Here is a 25,075-nt window from a genome sequence, read left to right as displayed (position 1 = left end):
CTCACCACACAGCCCAATTGTAGGCTGAATCTCACTCGCCAAGCACGCTGCGCGCGAACAATCTAAGTGACAATACTATTTCTCGGCGATCAGTCTGATGGCCATAACTGATCAAATCCAATGTCTGAAGACGTTGTTGCCGGACAGGCCAGACATTGCCAAACACACACGCTTACACTCACAAGCGTTTGTCGCGCTTCAGGATTCACACGTGTCTCCCATTTCAACTTACGGTGCGGCAGGATGGGACCCTTCTCTTCAAGCGTAAGTCGCGCATACTATACTCCTTGATAAACATCCATCAACTCATTTCACGTTTGGACCTTCTTTACCCCTGTCGCCCGTCAGCCACTTATCACAAATCTCTCAAGGCAGACCCTCATTTGCGAGTATAAGTAACGCATGATGCTTGGTAGTCCCCTCGCTTTCTGGTCAGCTACATCCTAATAGTGACTTCATTATCAAACAGAACCACGATCCAGACGTAATAACTCTCCATCCCCTGCGCGCATTTTCTTGATCCATAGCTTACAATCAGTCTCCCTACGCAGGTAGCCACAGGCGAAGTATCATATAGCCTCGCAGCCATGACCGATATCAATCCCGCAACTTACAGAGGCATTTATGTATTGGGCAATTTTGAGATTGAAGAGAAGGTATCTCCTTGTTGCCATTCTTGTTTCTGCATTGTGCTAATGATTTGCTTCCTGTGGTCAGATCTCCCCAGACAACGGTTGGCGGTCCGAGTACAGAACCTACGTGATCTCGATTGGATGCAGCGGCGCAGATCAACAAGAACCCTTGCTGTACAAAATCATGGCCAAAGGCTTCAGCGTTGCACAGTTCAAAATGCTGGAGAAACACGTGTACTTTTTACGTGGTGCCCTGTTCCCTTCGAACACGCCTGACACCAAGGCCAACCAGCTAATTTTTGAAGGAAGTGACGTTGCCATGATAGGCCCCATCAAAGACTTTCAAGGCGATTTAGTGGACAACATTGGCGTCACTGGTTTAGGTATTGTTGTCGAAATCAACTCTATTGTGGAAGAGTGTTGTCAGTACATGAAGAAATCACCGGACCAAGACCCCATCCAAACCACTGTCTTCACAGTCCAACACACTGACTACCATCCTGTCGTTAGTTCAAGTTCTTGGGTCTACTGTCTTAATCTGACATACTTGCTAACTTCTCTCGTAGATGAAAACGGCTCAATCCTGTTGGGTTGAATACAGGGTTCGTCCAACACCAAACCTTGCGAAGATAGCGGGATACGTCAAGATTGGCCGCAAATGCCAATTCCACGGGTACATGCGGGATTACAAAGAGAGTACATCGTGCTATGTTATTGTTGTCAGTCATGCATCTTAACATGCTCCTCACCTCCCTATGCTGATGCGCATCCTACTAGGCAAACAAGGTTCACATGACTACCGGTTTCCAAGAAATAGCCACCCAAGCTCCCGCCAGGAACGGCAATGTTGAGGGCCCCTTTAAGCAACCAAAGAAGTAAGTACCACCTCCGATCTAAGTGAATGCCACACATATCATTTGCTAACCCTCGTTTGGAGCAGATTCAAGCCAACACCTTCCTGGCATTTCACTTCGCCAACAGGCTCAGTTGCAGGAATCACGTCGGCCACCTTCAACACAGCCAGTGCGCAATTCCCTTTGTCAACACCGTTGTCCAGCACCATGGTTGGCTCTGGCTCCAGCAATCAAACCACCCCTGATGAAGTAGCAGGTCCATCCGGCAAAAAACACGCACAATAGTTTATTTCTTTGCCTCATGAAAATCTACAAATGGGAGAAATGATTATGAGGAAGGCAAATTCTTGCAAGAACTGATTCCCCTCACCACCCAAAACATGGTCCTTTGTCATAAGTCCCTTGCTGTGCTCAAAGTGTGCAAGGCAAGTTGTGGGACTTTCTTGAGAATAGCAGATCAGAAAATGCAAAATGCAACACTGAAATTCAATATCTGCCAAAAATCAGCCTTGGGCTGATCAGCCATTCAGGGAGCATACTTTTCAAATTACATTCTCAAGGCTCACAGATCACATGATCACTCACATAAAGATGTGATCTAACTTATGTTTGGAATTTTTTTGATTCCACATATTACATTCATAAAGCATTACCTTTACACATAGCTCTTTTTGACTGCTAACATCTTGAGAACAAAGGTTGAATGAAAGAAGTACACAATTTGTAAGATTACTTGGTCCACAGAAGTGAACTTTGAGGCAATTTTGGTAGCATGCTCAACAGATTCATAGCTGGTGTCCAAATTGATTTTTTTGTTTGAGAAGTCTGTATACCCATGTATGGATCAGCCAGAGAAAACCAGGTATCACTTCACTGGTGTATCACTTTGCCACAGGTGTCCATGTCTACTTCCTCCAAGCTTGGCAAGGGACTTTGTTAAGTTTGATTATGGTAAGGTGTGACCCATGCCAAACTGTACTGTTGAACGTAATCATAACGCTGAGGTCCGAGTGTTGTGAGAAGAATCAAAAGAAAAACAGAAATGACACTTACTTTATACCTACCAATATGGGGGATGGGGTTGATTCAATGGACATTATTCCTTGTGTTCATAAGGAAGTCTTGGCTGGTGGAGGGGTTTGAGTTGATTTTGAGTTGGGGTTTGGAGAGGCAATGATGTAATGGAAATGAAGGGTTGGGGGTGGTTGCATGTGTCATGTCACGACATAACACAGCAATATTTGGTTCCGTCCCTTTAGAATGGTGCCCCGCTACATGTAATTTCTCGGGCCAAGAGCGCAGACGGCGCGCCCCGACCCGCTTTTTGTGGCGGGGCGCTTCAGGCATTGGCTCAACATTGTGACAGGACCCCGGTATGCTCCTATGAGGGGTACTGATGTAAAAAGATGACTTTTGAGCTCCCGCGTAATTACGCTTCATCGGATTATGCACTAGTGTCTTAGATTTTGCCGGTTTCTGCCCATTCCAGAGCTGCTTAAAGGTACAATACAGCCGATTTGAAAGATTAAACTTGTCTGAAAGTATGGGTAAAGCAAGGGGCTTATCTCCGCGGGAGCTCAAAAGTCATCTTTTTACATCAGTACCCCTCATAGGAGCATACCGGGGTCCTATTGTGACCAGTCTTCTCCAAGTCCAAGTCCAAGTCCAAGAGACTGACTTTGGATCAACTTTGTGTGCTGACCCTAGGGTCTGGTGGGCATTGAAAAAATATGATAGGTATCCTATTGTCAATTGAAGATACATTTTCATACATGCTACAAGGCTACAATGCTCTCAAGAAATGCAAGTATCATCTGTGGACGCATTCATCACGATAACTCTTCAAGAGAACAAAACACATCTCAAAAATCAGGCTGAGTTCTGCCTGCGACAGGCCGCAGCTAACTTTTGATTCTTATCCTTGATAAAAACAAAGGATTACAAAGGATATGAAAGTTGATGTTTTTCAGCCATTGAAAACATGTGACAAGCTTGGGAGGAAAAAGATACTTACAGCTGGTGATGCGGCGGAAACGGTACAGCAATATGACACTTTGTCCTTGTGTTTATCACAGGACCAAAAACTGAAGCCGCCTTGGTCCGATTCCAATAGGTCTGCATCGATAGCTAAAGGTTTTGAGATATAAAGTCAGTAAGTGCTGTCAGAGTGCCATGAAGGTAGAACTGCTCGTCTTCCTGGTCAGGAAAGGGAGGATGATACTCACGATCCAAGATGAAGTTTATCAATGGGTTCTTGTCTGTTGGTGCTAGACCAGGGTTTGCACAGACGCCCTTTGCAGGTTTGAAGCTCGCGGGTAAGTCGCACAAGAAACCTTCTTGTTGTGACAACACATGTCCATAAAGCGAGAAGTGAGCCGCCACAAAGAATACGCATGTTATTGATTTCATTCTGTAGCGAGCCCAGTAGATGATCAGCATTAGATAAGAATCAAGATTATCAAGGGTCTTGGACTGAACAGACTGAAAAGAACCTACGTAAGAATCTGACTTATTCTTTGCAATCGGAATTTAGGTGCAGCTAAAGGAAAACAAACTCCTGTGTTTATGATACAATTTATGAGTAGGCGACGGGATTCGACTTATTTTTGAGCTATGAACACTGGATACAGATGATAGGTGTCACGATGGTGGAGGCTAAGACAAGCTGAGAGTGATTCGGAATGAAGGATTTTGATTCATCTGGACAATGATAGGGACTTTATAGACCACATGAAGCATGTTTTTGAGCCTTTAGTTTCCTCTGTACCATCAAGGTGGGACAAGATTACTCGAACTTGATCAGACACACAAAGTCTTGCTGTGTCTTGAGACTTGAGGTCGACGATCGGAGCGAGGATTGCACCTCATGAAGTCAACCCCACCACTACCAAGTCTCGATGAATAGCAAGAAATACAAAACTAAAGAACCCACAGCCTCATCTTTTTGGAGATCAACGTGTAGATCATCCAAATCCAAAAGCCCGTTCAACGACATCGACTAGACCAAAGCTTGCCGGATGACATTGAAACCTTTTCCCCCGGTCGTCAAAGGTGCCTTACTTTGATTTATCTGAACAATGATAGGGATTTCATAGACCACACGAAGGATGACCTTGAACCTTTACCCTGATATGTATCATCCAGGTGGGTCCAGATCACTCGAAATCGATCAGACACAAGACGGCTTCATCGTAAGTCTTGACAATAGTTGATTGGGCTCGACGAACTAGGCCGAGGTCCGAGGATAACATCTCATAAAGTCAATTCCTTCACTGCCAAGCCTCGATGAACATCAAAAAAGATAAAACCCAAGAGTCTGAAAACTTTGCTTTTCAAGAGATCAAGTTGACCATCCAAAAAGCTGTGCAACTGACCTCAAAAACCCATGAGGTTCAACTTGAGGTGTAGTCTCGAGACTGGACTCGGGTCACTGGATCCACAAAGGAGGAATATGGTCACAGATGGTAAAAGTTTGGGGTCCATCATCATTTCCGAAAAAGAGAATTCGTGTATGACACTGACGGCAAGAAGACTGTTTCTCGACCGACGCTGTGTAGTTGAGGTGACACGTTCCTCAACTTCTGTTGGTCTTTCATCCGAAAGAAACCATAGAGTGGAGCTTTCATCTGAGTGGCCTGATACATATACTCCTACTATTTGATCCAAGTTCTTTTCCCACTTGATAACCATATGCGCAATTCCACATAGATCAGATACCCAAGAAAGCAAGCGTGAAGATTCACCATATAAAGAATCAAAACGATGTATTGTACGTGTTTGAATGTAAGTATATCAGTCCAATCCTTGTCTGCCGCAATTCTAAGACTCTCGAAATTCAACAACCAAAGTCATGGAGTTTCTTTGAAAAATACATCAAAGACAATTGGAGGCAATTGGAACCATCCTTTTGAAGTTGGAACCGATTTTTTTTGCTCTTCTTCTTCCTCTTTGTCACATGATCACTTTTAAACTCACTTACTTCTGGATCACTCTGCAATACAACACAAATCTACAGACCATAATGTAAGAAAAGAGTTCAAGGAACTAACAGATCAGTTTGCAAGGCTGTGACGATCGTGTTGTTAGGGTGTGCTGTTCGTTTTACTTCCAAGACAGCATTCATCAGACGATGGTATTCTTACGTAAGCTCATGTGTTGAGATGTATAAACTTATTCCATACAACTCGTAACGATCACCATAACATTCTGACTTAAAGATCTTTCAAATCGGTTTCTTGGCTTGTTGATCAAGTAGAAATTGACGCATAGCATCTTTAGTAACCGGAAGTCCACCAACTCTAAACCAAATCGGATCACCACCTTCTAATGGATAAATCGACTTGAGTAATTCAGCCATTTGATCTAATTCTGATTGATCAGAGATATCAAAGAGTTCCCACCAACGATCGGGTAAGATGACTTGGTTGTCTTCAATGGCAAGGTGAATTGAGAGTGTGGCGAGATGTGTTGGTGGGTAGAGTGCTGGTAAAGGTGTTAGTAGACTGGAAAAAGAGTCAGGATGATGAGCTGTGATGGTTAGGTAGTTTTATTGATGTGATTGAGAGTAACCTTATACTTACGAGTCATTGAGATAACTCCAAGCACGCTGAGAAACTTTTGAGTTCTCAGTCAGATTGAGGACTTTGAGGTAGTTGACCATTGCCGAATATGGATGTTGAACTTGAACGTGAAATCCTAGTCTATACATGAAATTGCTTCTTGTTAGATCCTACTGAATCAAGATGATGATTTAACTATATGAAATTCTTCAAAACTTACCGTTTCAAAATCTGCATCTCTGCTACCACAATCTCTTCTTTCCTATCATAAAAACGAGAAGCAAAATAATCCATAGGTTCATATTCAAACTGAGATAAATCAAGTTTAATCTTTTGACGTTCTTCTAGGTTCATAAATCCTTCTTCTTCCATAACAGTTTCAGTATTAGAACCCTCACAATTCAAAGTTTGTTTTAATTTAAGATGTCGGGTCATACTAGCTTTAATTTCATCTGGAAGAAGTGGGTTAAGTGCAATTCTTTCTTCTGCTTCTTTTGCTAGATCATTGAGGGATGTCATCGTATCTTGTTTTAGACCAGATTGGGTTCGAAATCTTGATCTTGACCACGAAATCAATTGTAATAGATAATCATAAACATTTATGATATCTCGTACTCGTGCCGGTTTCTCTTCTAGTTTTGCTGCTAGAAATAGAGCTCCAGCTGATACATCCTATGAATCGGTTTGGTTTGGTTTGGTTCGTTTGATGAGACAAGTCAAAAAAAAAGATGATGAGTTTTGAATAGGTCATTTCGATAGTGACAATTGGTAATCTGAGACCATGAATTACGAACTCGAATTCCAAAATGATTGAATGAAGTGACAAAGTAAAATCGTTGGAAAAGGGTAGCAGCTGTGGCCATCACGATTTGTGGACTACATTTAACCATCTCATGAGTCAGTGTTCTGTAAAATCAAAGATCTAGATATGAAATATATTTTTGACAAACAGTTTGAGTAGGATTCCAGCCTGTTGAATCAAAAGACCGCCATCTGTTATGATAAATCAAAGAAGATCAGAAAGATGAATGAATTGAAGTGAATTGAAAACTTGACTAACATAACCTTAACTCTCTTTCTAATTCAGGTGAGATTGAATCTTTTGAAGAAGGTGTTGGTTGATCGATTGAAGCTAATGGGTTTTGAAGAATTTGAGTATTCGACATTTTCTTTCTTGAATCGATCGATGAAAGTCAGCTCAGCATAGCTTGATGGTCATTGAATAATTCTAAGCACGACCTCTTTAAAACCATATTCGACCCCTCTCTTTCTCCATACTTCAACCCATTCATCCACTTTACCTTTGCGAGACTCTCACTCGTCTTTCTCAAAAGCTGTTCATCCCAGCTTAAAGGGCTTTATGACTACAGCTATTCCAGGAATTAATGTCACCCCCCCTTGCTTTTTTTTTTTTTTTTTTAGCCGGAGAAAAATAAACTCTGCCGGGGTAGAAGTAACTTGATATGAATTGTAAATAAAGCTGGGCGTGGAATAATGAGTATGATGGTTCAGTTAGTAAAGCTTGACAAAATCATTGCGCCGTGGTGGTGGTACCTAGCACCCTGTTGAAGCTCCCTCTCCAACCTCAACTCAAATTCCCATCTCAACATCACTAAAACAGTCCCAAATAGGCAACCTGACTCAAGCCACCATCCAAAAATGGCAAACAATCACTCTAGACCAATACCGAGGTACACCCACATTTCTTTTCTATCAACTGCATACTTCTGAATTGCTCATGACATCTTTGTCACCAATATTGTCAGCTCTGCCGAGTTTTTCTTCCCCACAGGACCAGATCATGTCCCTGGTGAAGAGTCACCTCAAGATGCTATAGCATCAGATATGTACTACACCCGTGGTGCTGAAAGCCAGATGAGAAATGTGTATGTCATTGGTTTTTAGTTGAATTTTGAAGTTGCTCATGTTAGGCTTGACTGACTAATGCCCCACGTTGACATATAGACATACTGGTTCCAACTCCTCTGCCTATGGATACAACACACCCAGCAATCCAACAAGCCCATGGTTCAATGATTGGCATCGCGGAATGAATGTTTCACCAAGCCCACTCGACTCACGATCAAACAGGACTTTGGGACAAGATTTGAGCCAACAATCCACCTCAACCTCAAACTTTAACAATCAGATGTCAGAATATCAACACCACTTGAATGATGTGAATAACGGGGTTTTGGGTCAAGGAAATCAATCTTATCACCCAGATCAATCTTATCAACAAAATCAACCTTATTGACAAAATGAATATTATCAACAAATTCAACCTTATCAACAAAATGAACATTTCCAACAAAATCAAAGTTCACTGGGAAATGACAGACTTCCTATCCAACCGGATCCAAAGTCTAGTCAACAAAATCTAGTACAACATCCACGTGGAGATATGAGATCACCTTCCAAACCGGATACAAGCAGTCATTCTTTGAGACAAACCTCCAAAGTTGTACATCTTGAGAGCGATGAAGAAGACGGCAATGGTATGTACATACATCAGATTGATTGTAGATTTGATTAGGCTGACAATAGGATTGATCTTACCCTGAAATAGATCAGCTCGATCATGACAACCTTCCTGAGCTGCCGAACCCAAAGCAAAACAAAACCGATGTAAAATATGACTGCAGCCAACTCAGCCCCAAGCTTTGATCTATAGAAATCACATACGAACTCTGGCAACACAAGATTTCTCCTGTCCCTCTTGAGACCAGAGGCGGTAAAAAGGCCAAGAATTCAAAGAAGAAAGGTGGAAAGCAAAAAAAAATCAAAATGGCATCTCCACGATTTACTCCCTACAAACCACCACGCCCAGTCAGAAAGGAGATGAGCTTCCGAGGTAGCGGATGGATTGACTTCGTAAATCAACTCTTCACAGCCTGTGATTCCAACAAGGCTGGATCGGCCGAGCGCCTGGCTGCGGCGGAACGTCATGAAAACCTCGATATTGAAGGTTGGATCAACAAATCCAAAAATCATAAGAAGGCCCAACATGCTTTGATCACAGACAACAAGACCTTCAAGGCTTTTGCAGAAGAGGCACTTGCATCTCCTGTGGGTACCAGTATGGGTTTCCGAATGGTTCAACCAGAACGCATAGACCACGTTGAGGATGAGCGAGCAGCTGCTTTAAGTGGTAACGAAATCAGTGCAGAAAACAGTTCAGACAATTCAGACACCGACACTGATGGTGTAAGTGTTGAATAGCTCAGTCTGATTTGATGATGTGCTGATATGATCCACCTTTCCAGTCGGAAAGGGTTCACCCAACCACCAAATGCTACAAGATTTTGTATGCCAAATTTGAAGAACAGTTCAAGGCTGGCGAGAACGTTGTACCTTTCCCCAATCCAGCGAATGCACAGGAAGTTCTACCCTTGAACACAGGTCGTATTCGCATATGGGCCGATGCTTGGGTAAGTGTTTCTTTTTCATAATCAGCAGAAAGATAAGCTGACCTGGCTCCATTCGGCTTTCAGGCAAATAAGACCACAGGTGTCAATGAAACTTCTCCCCCAATGTCACGCCATGACTTCGAATATGTACTTAAATCTGACTGGGAACGAGTCAAGGCGGAATTTGAGGGCAAAAGACCAAGCTTAGCCGGGCTCATAGCTGCTCCTGCAGTACCTCCAACCACCCCAGCAATCCACACCAACTACAACTACTACATCCCATTTCAACCTGGTGGATCGAGCGCTTCACAACCCTACGGATTCTCTCCGGCTCCACCTGGTCTCGGCCAAAACACTCAAGGTAGTGTCAATGCGACTCAACCGTTGATGATCCCACCCACTCCACTTGGTTTACCACCTCACACAGCAACTAGAGAAGACTCGCCTGCTCCCGAACCTCATGGTGGTTTGGAAAACTTCTTTGAATTTGCTCAAATCAAGCCCGAGTACACCAAAACCAGAACAATCTTACAAGAAAATGGAATTGATACCTTCAGTCGATTGCTCGATCGAGAAACTTGCTCGATGGCTAACCTTTTGCAAATCGGAATTCCTTTGGTACATGCATCCGACATATGGAAAGCTGTACCAAAATACAACCAATTACTCAAGTCTCGTCAAAAGTGACTGGACTTATTTTCCACTTATTACCCTACTATCGCACAAGCAACTTAGTCTCCTTCTCACTATCTTTGCATGTTCCCTTTGGAATTTGTCACTTCAGAATTTACTTTCTGTTGTTGATCTTTTTGGTTGATCTTTTTGTCACTCTTTCAGTTTTCTAACTCGAATGGTCTTGTACACATCATTCATTATGCGACTCCCAGATCGGTTACTTGGTCATTCCATCTCGCAAGTTCAGTTTTCTAACTCAAAAGTTCTTGTACACATCGTTCTTTATGTCACTCCCAGATCAGCTACTTGGTCTTTCCATATCGCAACTGAGTTCTTTTTGTCACTCTTTCACATTTCAAACTCGATCTTAACTCGATATTTCTTTAACACATTGTCCTTTAAGGCATTCCTCATTTAGCTACTGGTTCTTTATTTTTGACATTACATGACTGAGTCATGTCTTTTGTTTTGTTTGAAGTCATGCTTGTCCTTCTTTGAAAATCATCATCCCAAGTCACCTCCTAATGAGAATGATGGCAAATGAGAAATATGGAAATCGATCAAAATGAAAAGCAATCGGTCAAAAATTGAGCTCGATCAAAAATGAACTCAATCCAAAAGACCTTTAACAAGCTTCATCTTTTTGTCTTCTCTAATCATCTTTTGGTCATAGTGAACTGAACTCGAATGATATCAATCTATAAAAAAAAGAAAATGGTAAAAAGTAAAGAGATGTAAAATAAGAGTATCCATTGATATTTTCGATAAAACAAAAGCACTGATCGAAGCGACTTTCTTCATTGATCATAGCCTTGCCAAGTTAAAAAGGTATCCAAGAGATCAAACTGAGGGCCAGTAGGACTCGTCATAGATGCTTTCCCTGGCGCGTTACTACTACTTGGGTTTCCATCTACAACTGTGTTCTGATTAAGACTGGTGTTCCTACTCAAGCTCAAAAGAGTCAATAGTGGAGGACTTGTAGTGGTCAAAGGAGGTAAGGGTTGAAGCCAGGTAGATCAATCACGAAACGAGCTAGATAAGAAATCGAGATTGATCCAAAGTGCGAACATTCACAGACTCAAAGGACATTGAGATTACTAAAACAATCGATGATAAACAAGGGGTCAATAACAAGATGAGCTGAGTCGGACAATGAGATCCATACAACCCACAAACAAGTTCAATCAAAACACGAGATAAAAAACACGACCAGAGATGAGAACAGTAAATTGATTTCAACAGACACTGTTGTTGCTGAGAAAAAACTCTGTGCAATGAGATTCTTAGAAAAAATTGATCGATTACAAGAGGAGCTTAATCGATGACCGAGATCAATACATTACAAAGACACAATCGGTCATAGACAAGATAATCGAATGATGAAATTGATCAAAAACAGATTGAGTATTTGTATTGAGAGTTTCTAATATGATCGTATGATAAACTTTACAGTATGATAGACTCCCAAGCTGGTTATATCCAGTACCCGCAAGCTACAAAAAGCCGATACATGAGGTGGGGTGTAAAGATCTCCCAAACGCTGTTCAAAATGGTATCGATTTTTTCATCCGGATGAGCCTGAGCAAGACATTGGGAACGTCGCAAGTTCGATTTGAAGATCCCAAAGGCTTTCTCGATTGGATTGAAATCTGGTGAGTAAGGTGGTAAGTACATTATACGAATGCCACGTTCCTCGGCGAGCTCATCAATTCGTCCACCCTTGTGAATACTGCAATTATCCATGACCAGGACCGATTTGGCATTTGGATAACTGTTCATCACGGAAACTGGGAACCAAGTCTAAGTAAGGAAATTGTGCAATAGATGAAGTTGAAAGCATAACTTACCAATTGGTGTTTAAGAAAGTGTTCGAAGTCTCTTCAATCATAACCCCCCTCTTGGCAGTCAGCTGCCAACACACCTTGCTCAAATATTGCCGGGAGGAGGGAATATCGTTTGCCTCTTCGGCTCCATTGGACTCTTCGTGTACGATAACCCTTTTTAGCTCGTCCATAAGGTCTTCTCATATATTGCTCATCAACTGCACATTCATCTGAAGAAAAATCAAGATAGATTTGTTCAGCGAAACTACAGGTTTCAATGTCATCAACTAAAAGGTAACTTACCCAAAAAAACGAGCATATCAGGTCTCAAAGCTCCCATTTTATATAAAAATTGTGCTCGTTTGGTTGCGCTTTGATTTGGATTGACAGTCCTCGATTTCTTCCGGGTCATCTGGAGCCGGGTTTTGAGATCGGTTGCAATGGTCTGAAGGCAAACCCAGACACCGGTAGTTCGATACATCTCATCACGATACTCGTCCAAATACAAGGCTGGATCTGCTTCAAGAAGCTCTAACATAAACTCAAGATCTTCATCTGTAAAGGTTGAGGAACGACCTAGAGTCTCGTAAGTCCTTGGGTCCCGTACAACTGACTGTGTACGTTCATAGAGAACTTTCCAACGTTGAAGGGTTCGACGTGTCACTGGACTTCGTAATTTATGTTGGACTTTCTTGATGGTCTTCCCTTCACGGAAGTACTGGATGGCCAGAACCTTGATACCTGGATCATATTTGCAGGGGCGCCGGTGAGGTGGCATGATCTTTGTTTACGGATTAAAGCTGAAGGGTGAATCGATGATGATTGTGGTGGAGTTGGTGGCACGGAATCTAGGATGGGGCCGAATAAAAAGATGAAAGGGGAGCTTCATCCGGATGGACTATGTAAGTGTATGTCTTACTTTGCCACACCCAGCTTTATTTACAATTCATATCAAGTTTCTTCTCCCCCGGCTGAGATTTTTTTTTCTCCGGCTAAAAAAAACAAAAAAAAAACAAGGGGGGGTGACATTAATTCCTGGAATAGCTGTACCTCTCTTGCCAAAATCACATCTCATGATTATAAATACCACACCATAACAAAGGCTTCATCGTCCCAGCTGAATCTTGTAAGGCTTCTTTCAGTGAGTAAGTGATGACTAACTTTTGGAAGTGTAAAGTTGTCAGTCTTGGTGGCTGAGCACAATATATGTACCTCCATCTGAGCTCAGCAAAATTAAACGTTTAAGGCTCATCAGACCTTTAACGAACATCTCTAACCTTGTTGTCGTGATGTGATGTTGAGGTTTATAGTTCTGAGAGTAAACTCCTTTGGGGCTGTCCAGTGCTATGTGTAATTTCCTCTTGAAAACAAACCACATCGACTTCAACTTGAATCTCAGTCGTAAACTGTGCATTGAACTCACCATCGATCGAAAATGTCTGTACGTTCCGGTCTCAAGAAAGTTCTGCAAAAGTCTCCAAACGATATTGTTATCCTCACGGCTCTTAGAACACCAATCGGTCGGGCTTACAAAGGTGCTTTGAAAGATACATATCCAGAGGAATTATTAGCGCATGTATTATCAGCTACTAAATCTCGACTTGAGAACGAATTCAAATTGGATTTCAAAACTGACTTAGAATCCAATCAAAAACCTCTTATCGAAGATATTGCGGTGGGTACGGTCTTGATGGAACTTGGTGGAGCTAAAAGTGGTCGATTGGCGGCTTTACATGCTGGGTACATGAGCAATTTCTGATGGGCAAAACCATCTTAGTTTCTGCTTTGAACGATGTCTGTGCTGATTCATGTCTTTTGATCCTTAACTTCAACTTACGACTATGTATACCGATCGACTGGATTTGATCCAGATTTCCTTATCAGACCACCTTCAAAACCGTCAATCGCCAGTGTTCTTCATCCTTACAGGCCATCACTGATATTGCTGGATCCATCGCAACGGGCGCCATCAGCTGTGGAATTGCAGCTGGTACAGAATCAATGACTAAAAACTATGGAACTCGAGCTATTCCTGCAGACTTATCACCACGTCTACGTGAATCACCTATCAAAGAAGCAAGAGACTGTATCATGCCCATGGGTCTTACTAGTGAAGCTGTGGCATCTACTTATAATATTACAAGAGACAGACAAGATGCATTTGCTCTAGCTAGTCATTCTAAAGCTCAAAAAGCACTCGAAGAAGGTCGATTCAAAGACGAAATCGTACCAATCGAAGTCGATTTTTATCCCCTCGATAAAGAATCGGCTCAACCATCCAAAGAATCTATCAAAAAGTTTATCAAAGATGATGAAGGGATCCGATCAACTCTTACACTTGACAAACTTACAAGTCTTAAACCTGCTTTTAAATCAGATGGCACCAGTACAGCTGGAAACTCTTCACAGATTAGTGATGGTGCTTCTGCAATCACTTTAATGCGACGAGAACAAGCTGAAGGACTTGGACTAAAGCCTTTAGGCAGATTCGTCGGTAGTTCTGTCGTTGGCGTACCTCCTAATATCATGGGTGTTGGACCAGCTTTTTCAACTCCAGTGTTGTTGAATCGATTTGGATTGAGTGTGAAGGATATCGATATTTTTGAATTAAATGAGGGTAAGTTGATTCCATTGTTGTAGTATTGATGAGCGTGAAACTGATGATCGATTTGATCCATTTCATAGCTTTTGCTTCTCAGGCTTTAATGACAATCGATCATCTTCAACTAGATGAGAAAAAGGTGAACCCAAAAGGAGGTGCAATTGCCATTGGACATCCATGTAAGCCTTCATTCGATCAGTTTCCTTTTTGTTTTTTGTTTGGTTCTGAGATTGAGATGATCTGATTTTGTTTAAAATAGTGGGTGCCACTGGTGGTAGGTTGGTAGCCTCATTGATTCATGAACTTCGAAGAACAAACAAAGAGATTGGAGTGGTCACACTTTGTTGTGGAACTGGATTTGGAAAATCTTCATTATTTGTGGCTGAATGAAGGTATACTCTCATGATGATTTAATGGTTCTGTTTGAGTTTTATGTTTTTGTTGCATTATTAAGTGGATGTAAGATGGGACAGAATGTGTATCCTAATTGAGCAATCACCACCTAGGAGAAGGATGAAATTGTAGAGTGAGTTCAAAGTTGTATGCCAGTTTACCATCTTCTAGAACAAATTGTGTTTGATTCATTCTATCATTGCAAATTGCAATTGAAGTTTCTTGTAATACTTAAATTTATATGGATCTATATCATGATCTACTCTTATCTCTGATTGTTTAAATAAATTTTATTATAGCCTTGCTATCAATGTTCTTTTGTACTCAAAACTGGTAGCAATGACTTGGGGTTTCAAGATGCAGTAGAAACATACATTGAGATTGTGATGAGGCAGATGGACATGACAAACTCAAATGTTTATGTATAGCTCTCGAGTCATGGGCTCTCTTGAATCTCGTCAACTCATCACAGCCGTAAGATGCATCACAAAAAGGGTTTCAACTAGTCTATAGCACACCACTGTTGGCCAAAAAAGAATACCAGGAGCACCTCTTGTACGGTTTACGTGATCTGAACTCATATGTGGACCATCAAACTACGGTTTTATTTTTCAAGTGCAGGTCCAAGAGACGACGTGGCATGTTAGGTATCACCCAAAACTATGTAAAAAAGACGGAGCCTTATGGAGACTTTGAAAGATTTCTGATGATGAGTGAACCTCGAGTTAATTTTGAAAACTCTCGGGAGTTGGCCCCGTCCCCGTCCAATCTGAGTCTTTGAGTTTGGGTGAGCCTAATCTCAACTGCAATCGACCTACCATCAACTGTATCACAACAACTCAACCCTCGATCCAGCTTTACTTCGAACGGTTGGTCTATAGTTCCTTTTGACTCATTAGACTTCAAAAGCTAATTCTCTTCTCGTCTCTTCAGATACATAACATGGCAGACGATTCAGTTACAAGGCTTAATTCATACGTTGGATTTGATTCCATCACTCGTCAAATCGAACACAAGTTACTGAAACGTGGCTTTCAATTCAATGTGATGGTCGTCGGTCAGACTGGACTTGGAAAATCAACCCTGATTAACACTATCTTTGCTAGTCATTTGATCGACTCCAAGGGCCGAATGGACACTGAAGAGGTCATTCGACAAACTACAGAGATCCAGGCCGTCAGCCATAGTCAGTGACTCTGTCTCTTCAGAAACTTCAGCGGACTTTCTTCCCATATCATGAATCTGAGCTTTCACATCCTAAGATGTTAGAATCTTATGATCGATAACTCGGAAGGAGTTGTTTAGGACCACAAATACTTCATGAACGTTGCTCCGTACTGACAGAACTTTGATCTTGCATATCTCTACGTGATACAGTTGTGGTGGAAAACAACGTGAAGCTACGCTTGAACATTGTCGATACACCTGGCTATGGTGATCTTGTAAACAACGACGGATGCTGGGAGCCGATCATCAAGTATATTAAAGACCAACATTCAGCTTACCTACGAAAAGAACTCACTGCTATGCGAGACCGTTACATTCAAGACACTCGTATTCATTGTTGTCTCTACTTCATTTCACCGACTGGTCATACTCTCAAGGTACTTCATCAGTTTTATTTCAGTTTCTCGACAACTTTGTAGGTTTGTAAGGGGAGATCTTGCTGATCGATGTGATTGGTTCGATAGCCTATCGACATCATTGTGATGAAAAAATTAAGCGAGGTGGTTAACGTCGTCCCAGTCATTGCAAAGTCTGATAGTTTGACATTAGAAGAACGGGAAGCATTCAAAGTCAGAGTGAGTTGAAAGTTTTGGGTATATGCCTTTGTCTAATATAGGCATGCATGAGGATATGCAACCAGTGTCAGATTCTGATAACAATCCATGGCAGATACGCGATGAACTTCATTACCACAATATCCGATTGTACCCATTCGACAGCGATGATCACGATACGGAAGAAATGCAACTGAACGAAGCAATTCGAGTAAGTGTTTTTTTTGTCTCGAATCCGTTAGGTTCTCGCTTGCTGAGAATCAGTCTTTGTGATATGTAGAACATGATTCCATTTGCTGTTGTTGGTTCAGAAAGAAATGTGATGGTTGACGGAAAACCAGTGAGAGGTCGAAAGAATCGGTGGGGAGTGATCAATGTTGAAAATGAGCAACACTGCGAGTTCAACTATTTGAGGAATTTCCTGACACGGTACGTATCATAAAATGATCTTGAATCCTTTCCAAGTTCAATTGACTGATCCTTCTATCACTTTAATGGTGATTAGAACTCACTTGCAAGATTTGATTGAGACCACTGCTCAAATTCATTACGAAGCCTTTCGAAGCAAACAACTCTTGGCCCTCAAAGAATCAAGCGCAAGTAAAGCACAACAGAATGGGGCATGAAAACCTAAGCACATTAGTCATTCCTTTTTTTTCGGTTGGTCTTTGAGCCTTTAGTAGTTTTAGTCCACCAATCAATAACGTCGTCAATTTGTTTGATGAGCATCGTGCTTATATCCTATCTTCTCGATTTCTTTTATTGTTTCTTCCGTTTTTGATTTCTTTATTTTATCACATCTTCTCTTTTTTTTGGTTTTTTGACCTTTTTTTAAGGTATACTGTTTTTTCAAGTATTAGTTTGTCATGGAGCATTACTAATTCATTTTGAAAAGTAGTTTTTCCTTTTTTCCTGATTGATTGATTTGATAAAAGAGCTATGTTTAGTCTTTGTAGTAGTCAGAGGGGATGATTCTTTTTCTTTACTCTTACTACTACATACTACAAACAAAACTTGAAGTTTAGATGAAGACCACAACTTGTGGTGATTTTGATTTATGTGAACAATCACCTTAATTTTTATTGTGCCTTTTATCATTGAATGCAACTGATTTGTTTTGTGGGAACTTACAACAATTTTTTCTTCATGTTGTCAATTTCTTGTTTACAGAGAATTTGGGGGGTTGATTTAGGGCATGTTCACTTGAGCAATTTCTGGTGAGAAATCACATTCTGCAAAATTTAGAGCGTCTATTTGGTGGAGCATGTTTCATTTTTGCATTAAAAAAATTCTGGTCAGAAATTCCTTAAGTGAATGCGCCCTTAGATTTACATACTATAGCAAAATTCACTGCATGATTTCTTGAGCTAAATCTGGTAGATTTTGATCATGATTGGTAGAGCAGGATTGTGTTGGAGATTGAGTAATCATTCAAGGGTTTTTCCTTACTCATCATAAATAATGCCTTGGCAAGTTGGATCACTACTTTGTGCCACTATCATCTCAAGACTGCTTTCAAAAGACACCTGATATGATGTCCACCAAGGGAATTATGATGGCAGTGTAGTACTAGCAAGTTATGGAACACAAACAAAGAAGGGAAGCATGATTCACAAGTAGGAGACCTTTGGCAATTAGGATGCATACAGCCGTTCTTGAAAAGGTTGCTTTTTGATTTTTTTTTTGGGCGGTTTAGGGGCGTTAGGGTCAGATTTTACTGGTTTTGTCTGTACACGTCACCAGTGACCGCAGGATCCTTCTGTGCCAGGAAACCCATCAGAACCCAATCTCGATCTCTTTCATCGGTTTTGATTCTCAACCTCGATCAACCACTTCTGGATTGTATTCAGTCATCAACATCGACTTCCATTCACCCGGCTCTTGTTTTTGCGTGTTCTCAAGGCTACCCTTCTCTAGACTAATCAAGAATCTTGTCAGTCCCAATTCCAATTTCCATTTGTTCTTCTTTCTTTTGCTGATGCCATTTCTTTTTCTTCCACAGTGTTTCTTTTCCTGTAATGCCCTTTGTGTTTTACTCGGCCGATGTCAAGTTCATCATCATTTGCAAGGCTCTTCGCGATGAGACACTTGAAATGATCAATCACGACCTTGGACTGGATATATCACCTGATTCATTGACTCAATGGCTCAATTTATTCCAAGACACTCGGCAAGTCATTTCAAATCCCAAATTCTACAATCCTCGTGGAAGGCCGACTATCCTATCAAATGATCACCATAGATTTATTGAAGACGCCATTGATACAGAGCCAACACTTTATCTTGACGAGATTGCACACAAACTTACGATCGAAAGAGGTATTGATATCTCGGTTCCCACTTTAGCTTGCGAGGTTCGTGATCGTCTGGGTCTAACCTTGAAGGTGGCAAAGACCGTCCACCCAAATCAAGATTCAGAAGAAGTAGGCCAGTATATATATGAAGTCGGAGGAATTGATCTGTTGTGCCTTGTCTTCATAGGTAAGCTTTCCTTCTATTTGAGAGCTTGCTTTCTTGATGTGTGATCCTAGAGTCGTGAATAAATGCACTTCAAGATGACCGGATGAGTTCATATTCCATCAACAAGTTCGATTGACCTCTGACTGGTGCAGAGCTTTGATCAGCTTGGGAACCAGTGAGGTTTACAACTGGTGTGTAACCTCACTGGTTTTGGTAGAATTGAACAAACCATAGTCTTGAATGTATTTATTCATGACTCAAAGATTGCACATCAAGAAAGCCCTTGTCTTTGTAGGTAAGCCTTCCTTCTATTTGAGAGGTCGCTTTCTTGATGTGTGATCCTAGAGTTGTGAATAAATGCACTTCAAGATGACCGGATGAGTTCATATTCCATCAACAAGTTTGATTGACCTCTGACTGGTGCAGAGCTTTGATCAGCTTGGGAACCAGTGAGGTTTACAACCGGTGTGTAACCTCACTGGTTTTGGTAGAATTGAACAAACCATAGTCTTGAATGTATTTATTCATGACTCAAAGATTGCACATCAAGAAAGCATACTGATCATCATCTTGTTCTTATTCAACTTTGAGCTGACATGTGTTTGGATAGACAAGAGTTCAGTTCAAGCGCGTAGGCTTTACCAATCAAAAGCTCGTGCACCACGGGGTCAACAAACCAGACACCTCCCTCGTACTTTACAATCAAGAAAATTTTCTTTACTACCCGCCATCTCTTTGAGTGGCTGTCTTGGGATGATCGTTCAGGAGGGTTCAATCCTTTGGGATGATTTGGAGGATTATTTGTCGCATCATGTGGTGAGTACCACAGCTCATCTACTCTGTCTTTAAATATAAACTGATTGACTATGTTTTTTATATCAGCTTCCCATGATGAACCCTTACCCAGCCGCAAACAGTGTGCTTGTCTTGGATAACGCACCCATTCATCATGGTGGAATGGTTCGCAACCTTTGCGAGCAGTTTGGTGTACGTATACTTTACCTGCCTGCATACGGCCCAGAGTACAATCCAATTGAGAAGGCTTTCGATATCATCAAATCTTGACTCAAAAGAAGTGGTGATCTTCAAGAAAATATGTCATCAGAAGAGGAAGCGGAGGTCATTTATCGTCATGCTGAGGAAGCACTCACTCCCAAACTCATCCATAGCCTCTATTCCGGATCCATATATTGAGATTGATGCAAAGTTATTTGAGCATTATCACGGTAAGTCTTTCCTTCCTTGAACCATATGACAAAAAATAGTTAATGAGGCAAAACTAACCAATTCTTTTGATTTTTGAGTAGGTTAACAGGAAAATTTGCAAAAAGAAACATGATTTATAGAAGAATTAACAAAGAGAGATTGTGTCTATTTCATTTGAATTGTTATGGTAGTTCTTATTATTGTTTTCCAACTTTGTCAATTGTAATTCTTATTACAGTTTCCTTATTCAGACTTTTTTGATGCAATCATAATTTGAACATTGAATGCAGCTTTCCAACAGTTCCCATCCTGAACTTTTTCATGATTTGACAAGTCCGTTGTTGAGTTGACTTGATTTTTTTGAATGAAACTTCCTCAACAAGAAAGTTGCTCATCAACCAACTGGTGTTCAACAATTCAGACTGCTTTGATTATTCAAAGAACAATACATTTTTTTATTTCACATATCACAAACAAAGCGAGCATTGCAGAACAGTTCGGGGTTAAAAATACATAGTGGAAGATTGAAATGAGACTATCACAAAGAATAACATTGAAAAGAAAAAAAGCACAATAACAATTGATCAAAGCAGACCACAAAAGAAGAAAATGAAAAAAACAATTGCTCAAAGCAGATCATCAAAATAAAACATGGTGTGCTATCAAAGGAGATCATGATAAGGAACAGAAGAGAGAATATACAGAGAAAACAATCACAGATTGCAATACAGAGTGAAAAAAAGAAAAAAGAAATCAATCAAAGCTGTTGCGCATCAATCTTTGCAAGCTTTGCAAGTAAAAATCCCTCGTACCAAACTGCACTTGCAAGGAGATGGTTTGCATCACCTTGAGCTATGCCAATCATTTTTAATTCTTGACTGTTCATATCATCACTTGGCTTGAGATCACTCCAACAAGTGTAATGAGCCTTGCTTAACTTTGTCCTCAAAGTATGATCGCTTTCAGGAAATTCAGCATAATTGAGAAAGTCTTCCATATCTCCAGAGTATCTGCGTTGATAGATACGGTCATTGTGTAGTTGAGCTGGGGTAGCTGATGGGATTGGTTGTTGTGGCAGAGGTGCAGGAGCAGCAGCCATGAATCCAACCGGTGGGGGATTGTCTGGAAACTCGAGATACCCTGGAGGAAGCTGTCCATTGAGGAAGGTCTTGAAAGCTGGTAACTTAGGAGGAGTCCATAAATTGACATTGGTGCGACCTTCTTGACGAGCTAGTATCTGATGATTTTGGAGTCTCATCAGCACAACTGTGACCAAAGTGATCTTAACATGATATAACTTACAATTGCATCAACCCATATTTTGATCTTGCGAGGAGTCATATGAGACCATTTCTTAGACTCTTGAGGATCTCTGAATCGGAATTGTTCAGATCCATTCTTGGTAAGAATATTTTTTAACTTGATAGTGACATTCAACGGTAAATTTCCAGATGCAGTCAATTCAGCGGTTGCTGAACCACTGGGCTGATTATTGACAACGGCTTGTTGAGTATTCCATGAGCTGATGTAGGGCTGTGGCCCGGACCTGCGATCTCGGGGCCGGCCGCGGGGCCAGGTCCGGCCTTGTTGTAACCCGAGGGGTCTCAAAATGAGGTCGGCTCAGTCAGGGCAGGGCCAGGAATTTGGCCCTGAGTCAGGGCAGGGTTAGGCAGGGGAAAAGGGACTCGTGTCTCGTGGTTTCATTTCAAAAATCAAAGAGTAACAAATTTGATACTCACTTAGAACACAAGTTATTCGACTATAGAGACTAAATGGCATAATCGTATAAAGCCAGATAACTACTTGAGATGTAAATCAAGCTATTTAAAAAATAAAACTGGAGCATAATTGTAATGTAAAATAACAATCAGAGCTACTTGGAGAATTGAAAAAAAACATAAAAGTAACCATCTGAACTAATTTGAGAAAACAAAAAGATCATTTTCCTAATTCCTGCTTCCAGCTCTTGAGACATACTTGAGCTTCAAGATTTAGGGGAGTGAAAGACGCTCTGTGGTCACTCGTGACTCTCAGAGCATTAGAAAAAGCACGCTCAGTAGGTGCACTGGTGGCGGGAACTGCAAGCATCGCCTTGGCCATGCGTCCCAGGTTAGGCCAATGAGGTTGGCAAAGTTCCCAGTAGCTGAGGGGATTGCAAATTTCATCTTCTTGAGGAGCGGTTAGATATTTGGTGACCTCGTGTTCAATTGGAACCATCTTGCGGCGTTTGATAAAGTGTTGAGGTCGATCGGGATTGATAATTTCCTCGTTTTTGACAATTTCGATCTCAGGATCATGAGGAGGTTTAAATTGACGGGCTTGATCAGTAAAGTATTCGACCAAATCTTTGGATCCCCAACCAAGAGACTCGAGAGTTTGTCCTTTCACAGCGGTAAGTTTAAGGCGGGGGTCAAGGATTGCAGAACAGATATACACCGCCTTCTTCTGGGCAGCTTCTTGATACTGAATAATTTTTTTGATCATAGGCATGATTGCGACTTTGAGTTCTTTGCATTCAGAGTCGGCCCAGGCCTGTAAAAGAAGTAATGAATCATAAACGTTAATAATAATGAAAGATTCATGAAAGAGATGGAAATCAAAGTAGCTCACCTTTTCGAGCCTTTCAACTAGCCATTGATAGTCTGGCATGACACGAGAGAAAGTAGGATGTTGATGACTCCCGATTTCCCGAGTGACATGAGCAAGAGGGGATAAAAAATGAACCAAATCTTCCACCAAGTCCCATTCTTTGTCTTCGAGTTTGTAAGCCTCAAGTGCAGGGTTACAGTTGATTTGATATTCTAAAACAACTCTAAGGTACACAAATCGTTCAAGAGAATCATGTGTTGACGACCAACGAGTAGACACTTCATGTACCAAACCGACTTTTCGTTTCAAGACAGCACAACTCGAGACAGCTTGGTCAAGGGCCATCTTGAGTTGACTGCTGTGTTTGATGCGAGTGTGAAAAGCGCGGATTCGAGTGAGGATTGACATTATCTCCAAATGTGAGGTAGGTTCGATGAACAAGGGCACAAGAGACTGATCTTGAGGAATCAAAGGATCCAGAGCGTTAATTGGAGCTGGGGCCGACTTGCGATCAAAAACAGAGATGCCAGCCTTCGCAACAAGGTTAATAACGTGAGCTACACACCCATGGAGGTGTTGGGTCGAGTCAAAGTGGGGAATCATCGAGGAAAGTGCTTGACCCACGGTGGTGTTATTGGAGGCATTGTCAGCCATGATGCAGTAAAGACGTTGGGTGATTCCAAAGTCGTCCAAGATCTTCAGAAGTAAAGTCGCAAGATTCAAACCAGTGTGAGGACCGTTGATAGGCTTTATGGCCAAAGTGATTCCTCACATTTCAAAAGTATCAGTGATCCAATGAGCAGTAACCCCCAGCATAGCGAGATTGCTGGGAGATGTCCATCCATCACAGGTGATGGAAATATGTTGAACAGAAGAAAGTAAGTTAGAAATGACCGCGCGAGTCGTTCAAAAACTGTCCACAATGCCGTCGGAGATCACAGTTCGTTTGGATAAAAGTGAAAAAGAAGCCGGATTAACCATTGAGAAGAGAGCTCAAAATTCAGGAGCATCAACAACAGAGACTGGAAGTTCCCAATTGACAACCAAGCGTATCAAAGCCTCTTCGAGATTGACTCGGCTGAGGGGTTTAACCTGAGTGAATAAATAAGAATGATATAAATAAAATATCCAAAAAAAATATTGAAAAAAAGATAACAGAAATAAAGGAAAAGAGAAAAGGAATCAAAAGGAAAAGTGAAAAGGAAACGAGATGAAGGGTAAAGAGATAAGGTGGGAAGATGAAATAAAAGCAAAAGAAAGATGAGACTTACACTCCTCATTTGGCCATCAATATAGAAGGCTGGCAGTGTGGGTTGCTTGGTTTCGATGGGTTTGGTGATATGATGAGCTCGAGAAAGGTGTCAAATCATAGATTTCGTACTCGAATTCTTGTCGACAGCCATGGCCATGTTGCAGATTGCTGAGTCACTGGTGTCGGAGGGAGGCATTGCGTCGATGAATCCTTCCTTTGCTTGACATATGTTCTTCGCAATCCCCGTTTTGTTGGTTTTCTGGAGGAAATATTGCCAGACCCAGGAAGTTCGCATGAGGGTGGAGGTATCGGAGGCTACTTCGGAGATAGAATCGGATGGGGTAACTGAGTGTGTCGAAGGACTCAATGGGGTAGATACACCACTTGATTGGCGGTGTATCTGCGTCGATATGCGGGTGACAGGTGCAGAGGGCATCTCGGGATATGTTATGTGATGTCACCACCCGAACAAAGTTTATCTAATTTGATATTAGATAAGCTTGTTTGGGGGTGAAAAAATTGTTGGCTCGGCCCGGGCTGCCCGCAGGGCCTTTGTGAGCCCCACCAAGTTAGGTTTTGTGACCCCGGGCCCGGCCTTGTATGCTCTGAGATATCTCTCGGGCAGTGTCAGTTGGTCAGGGTTGGCCCCGGGTCACAGCCCTAAGCTGATGTAACTACCAACTTTCTCTTTCCTACGTTCAGCAGCAACATCAAGATCCGGATTTGCCATCTGAACAAGAAGACCAGCGGAGCTTGGTTGAGTGTTATGGTCAGATAAGTTTTTGAATTGATTCCATTCAATGATTTTGCGGAGATTGTACTTCGGATCGCGGAAGAAG

The 25,075-nt window shown here is 41.6% G+C and overlaps 6 protein-coding genes across 6 annotated transcripts; 4 read left to right on the top strand and 2 right to left on the bottom strand.

Moving 5' to 3' along the window:
- Positions 1-816: 816 nt before the first annotated feature.
- MELLADRAFT_93742 (uncharacterized protein) lies at positions 817-1,739 on the top strand (the record flags this gene model as incomplete). Its single annotated transcript, XM_007416411.1, has 4 exons — positions 817-1,137; positions 1,199-1,351; positions 1,410-1,507; positions 1,580-1,739. 4 exons carry the CDS (start codon positions 817-819, stop codon positions 1,737-1,739), a joined length of 732 nt encoding a protein of 243 aa, XP_007416473.1.
- Positions 1,740-5,589: 3,850 nt separating this feature from the next.
- MELLADRAFT_73226 (uncharacterized protein) lies at positions 5,590-7,219 on the bottom strand (the record flags this gene model as incomplete). The annotated part of the gene is made up of 6 exons (XM_007416387.1): positions 5,590-5,988; positions 6,067-6,186; positions 6,266-6,717; positions 6,840-6,921; positions 6,996-7,038; positions 7,106-7,219. 6 exons carry the CDS (start codon positions 7,209-7,211, stop codon positions 5,709-5,711), a joined length of 1,083 nt encoding a protein of 360 aa, XP_007416449.1.
- A 485-nt stretch (positions 7,220-7,704) lies between these two features.
- MELLADRAFT_112010 (uncharacterized protein) lies at positions 7,705-10,674 on the top strand (the record flags this gene model as incomplete). The annotated part of the gene is made up of 9 exons (XM_007416412.1): positions 7,705-7,736; positions 7,812-7,931; positions 8,011-8,196; positions 8,386-8,543; positions 8,720-9,252; positions 9,312-9,476; positions 9,540-9,961; positions 10,293-10,371; positions 10,609-10,674. 9 exons carry the CDS (start codon positions 7,705-7,707, stop codon positions 10,672-10,674), a joined length of 1,761 nt encoding a protein of 586 aa, XP_007416474.1.
- Positions 10,675-13,388: 2,714 nt separating this feature from the next.
- On the top strand, positions 13,389-14,945 carry MELLADRAFT_67960 (uncharacterized protein; the record flags this gene model as incomplete). Its single annotated transcript, XM_007416413.1, has 4 exons — positions 13,389-13,693; positions 13,825-14,570; positions 14,639-14,734; positions 14,815-14,945. 4 exons carry the CDS (start codon positions 13,389-13,391, stop codon positions 14,943-14,945), a joined length of 1,278 nt encoding a protein of 425 aa, XP_007416475.1.
- An 824-nt stretch (positions 14,946-15,769) lies between these two features.
- On the top strand, positions 15,770-17,858 carry MELLADRAFT_45503 (uncharacterized protein; the record flags this gene model as incomplete). The annotated part of the gene is made up of 7 exons (XM_007416414.1): positions 15,770-15,817; positions 15,882-16,134; positions 16,326-16,552; positions 16,640-16,750; positions 16,845-16,940; positions 17,010-17,158; positions 17,235-17,858. 6 exons carry the CDS (start codon positions 15,891-15,893, stop codon positions 17,353-17,355), a joined length of 948 nt encoding a protein of 315 aa, XP_007416476.1.
- A 3,294-nt stretch (positions 17,859-21,152) lies between these two features.
- MELLADRAFT_53837 (uncharacterized protein) lies at positions 21,153-24,966 on the bottom strand (the record flags this gene model as incomplete). The annotated part of the gene is made up of 3 exons (XM_007416386.1): positions 21,153-21,632; positions 21,698-21,928; positions 24,919-24,966. The coding sequence occupies 3 exons, from the start codon at positions 24,964-24,966 to the stop codon at positions 21,153-21,155; spliced, it is 759 nt and encodes a 252-aa protein (XP_007416448.1).
- Positions 24,967-25,075: the final 109 nt, after the last annotated feature.

This window comes from Melampsora larici-populina (assembly GCF_000204055.1).
Source record: "Melampsora larici-populina 98AG31 unplaced genomic scaffold MELLAscaffold_60, whole genome shotgun sequence".
NCBI classification, from domain to species: domain Eukaryota; kingdom Fungi; phylum Basidiomycota; class Pucciniomycetes; order Pucciniales; family Melampsoraceae; genus Melampsora; species Melampsora laricis-populina.
Note: the sequence above shows the minus strand (reverse complement) of the source record. Positions and strands in the feature narration are given on the sequence as shown.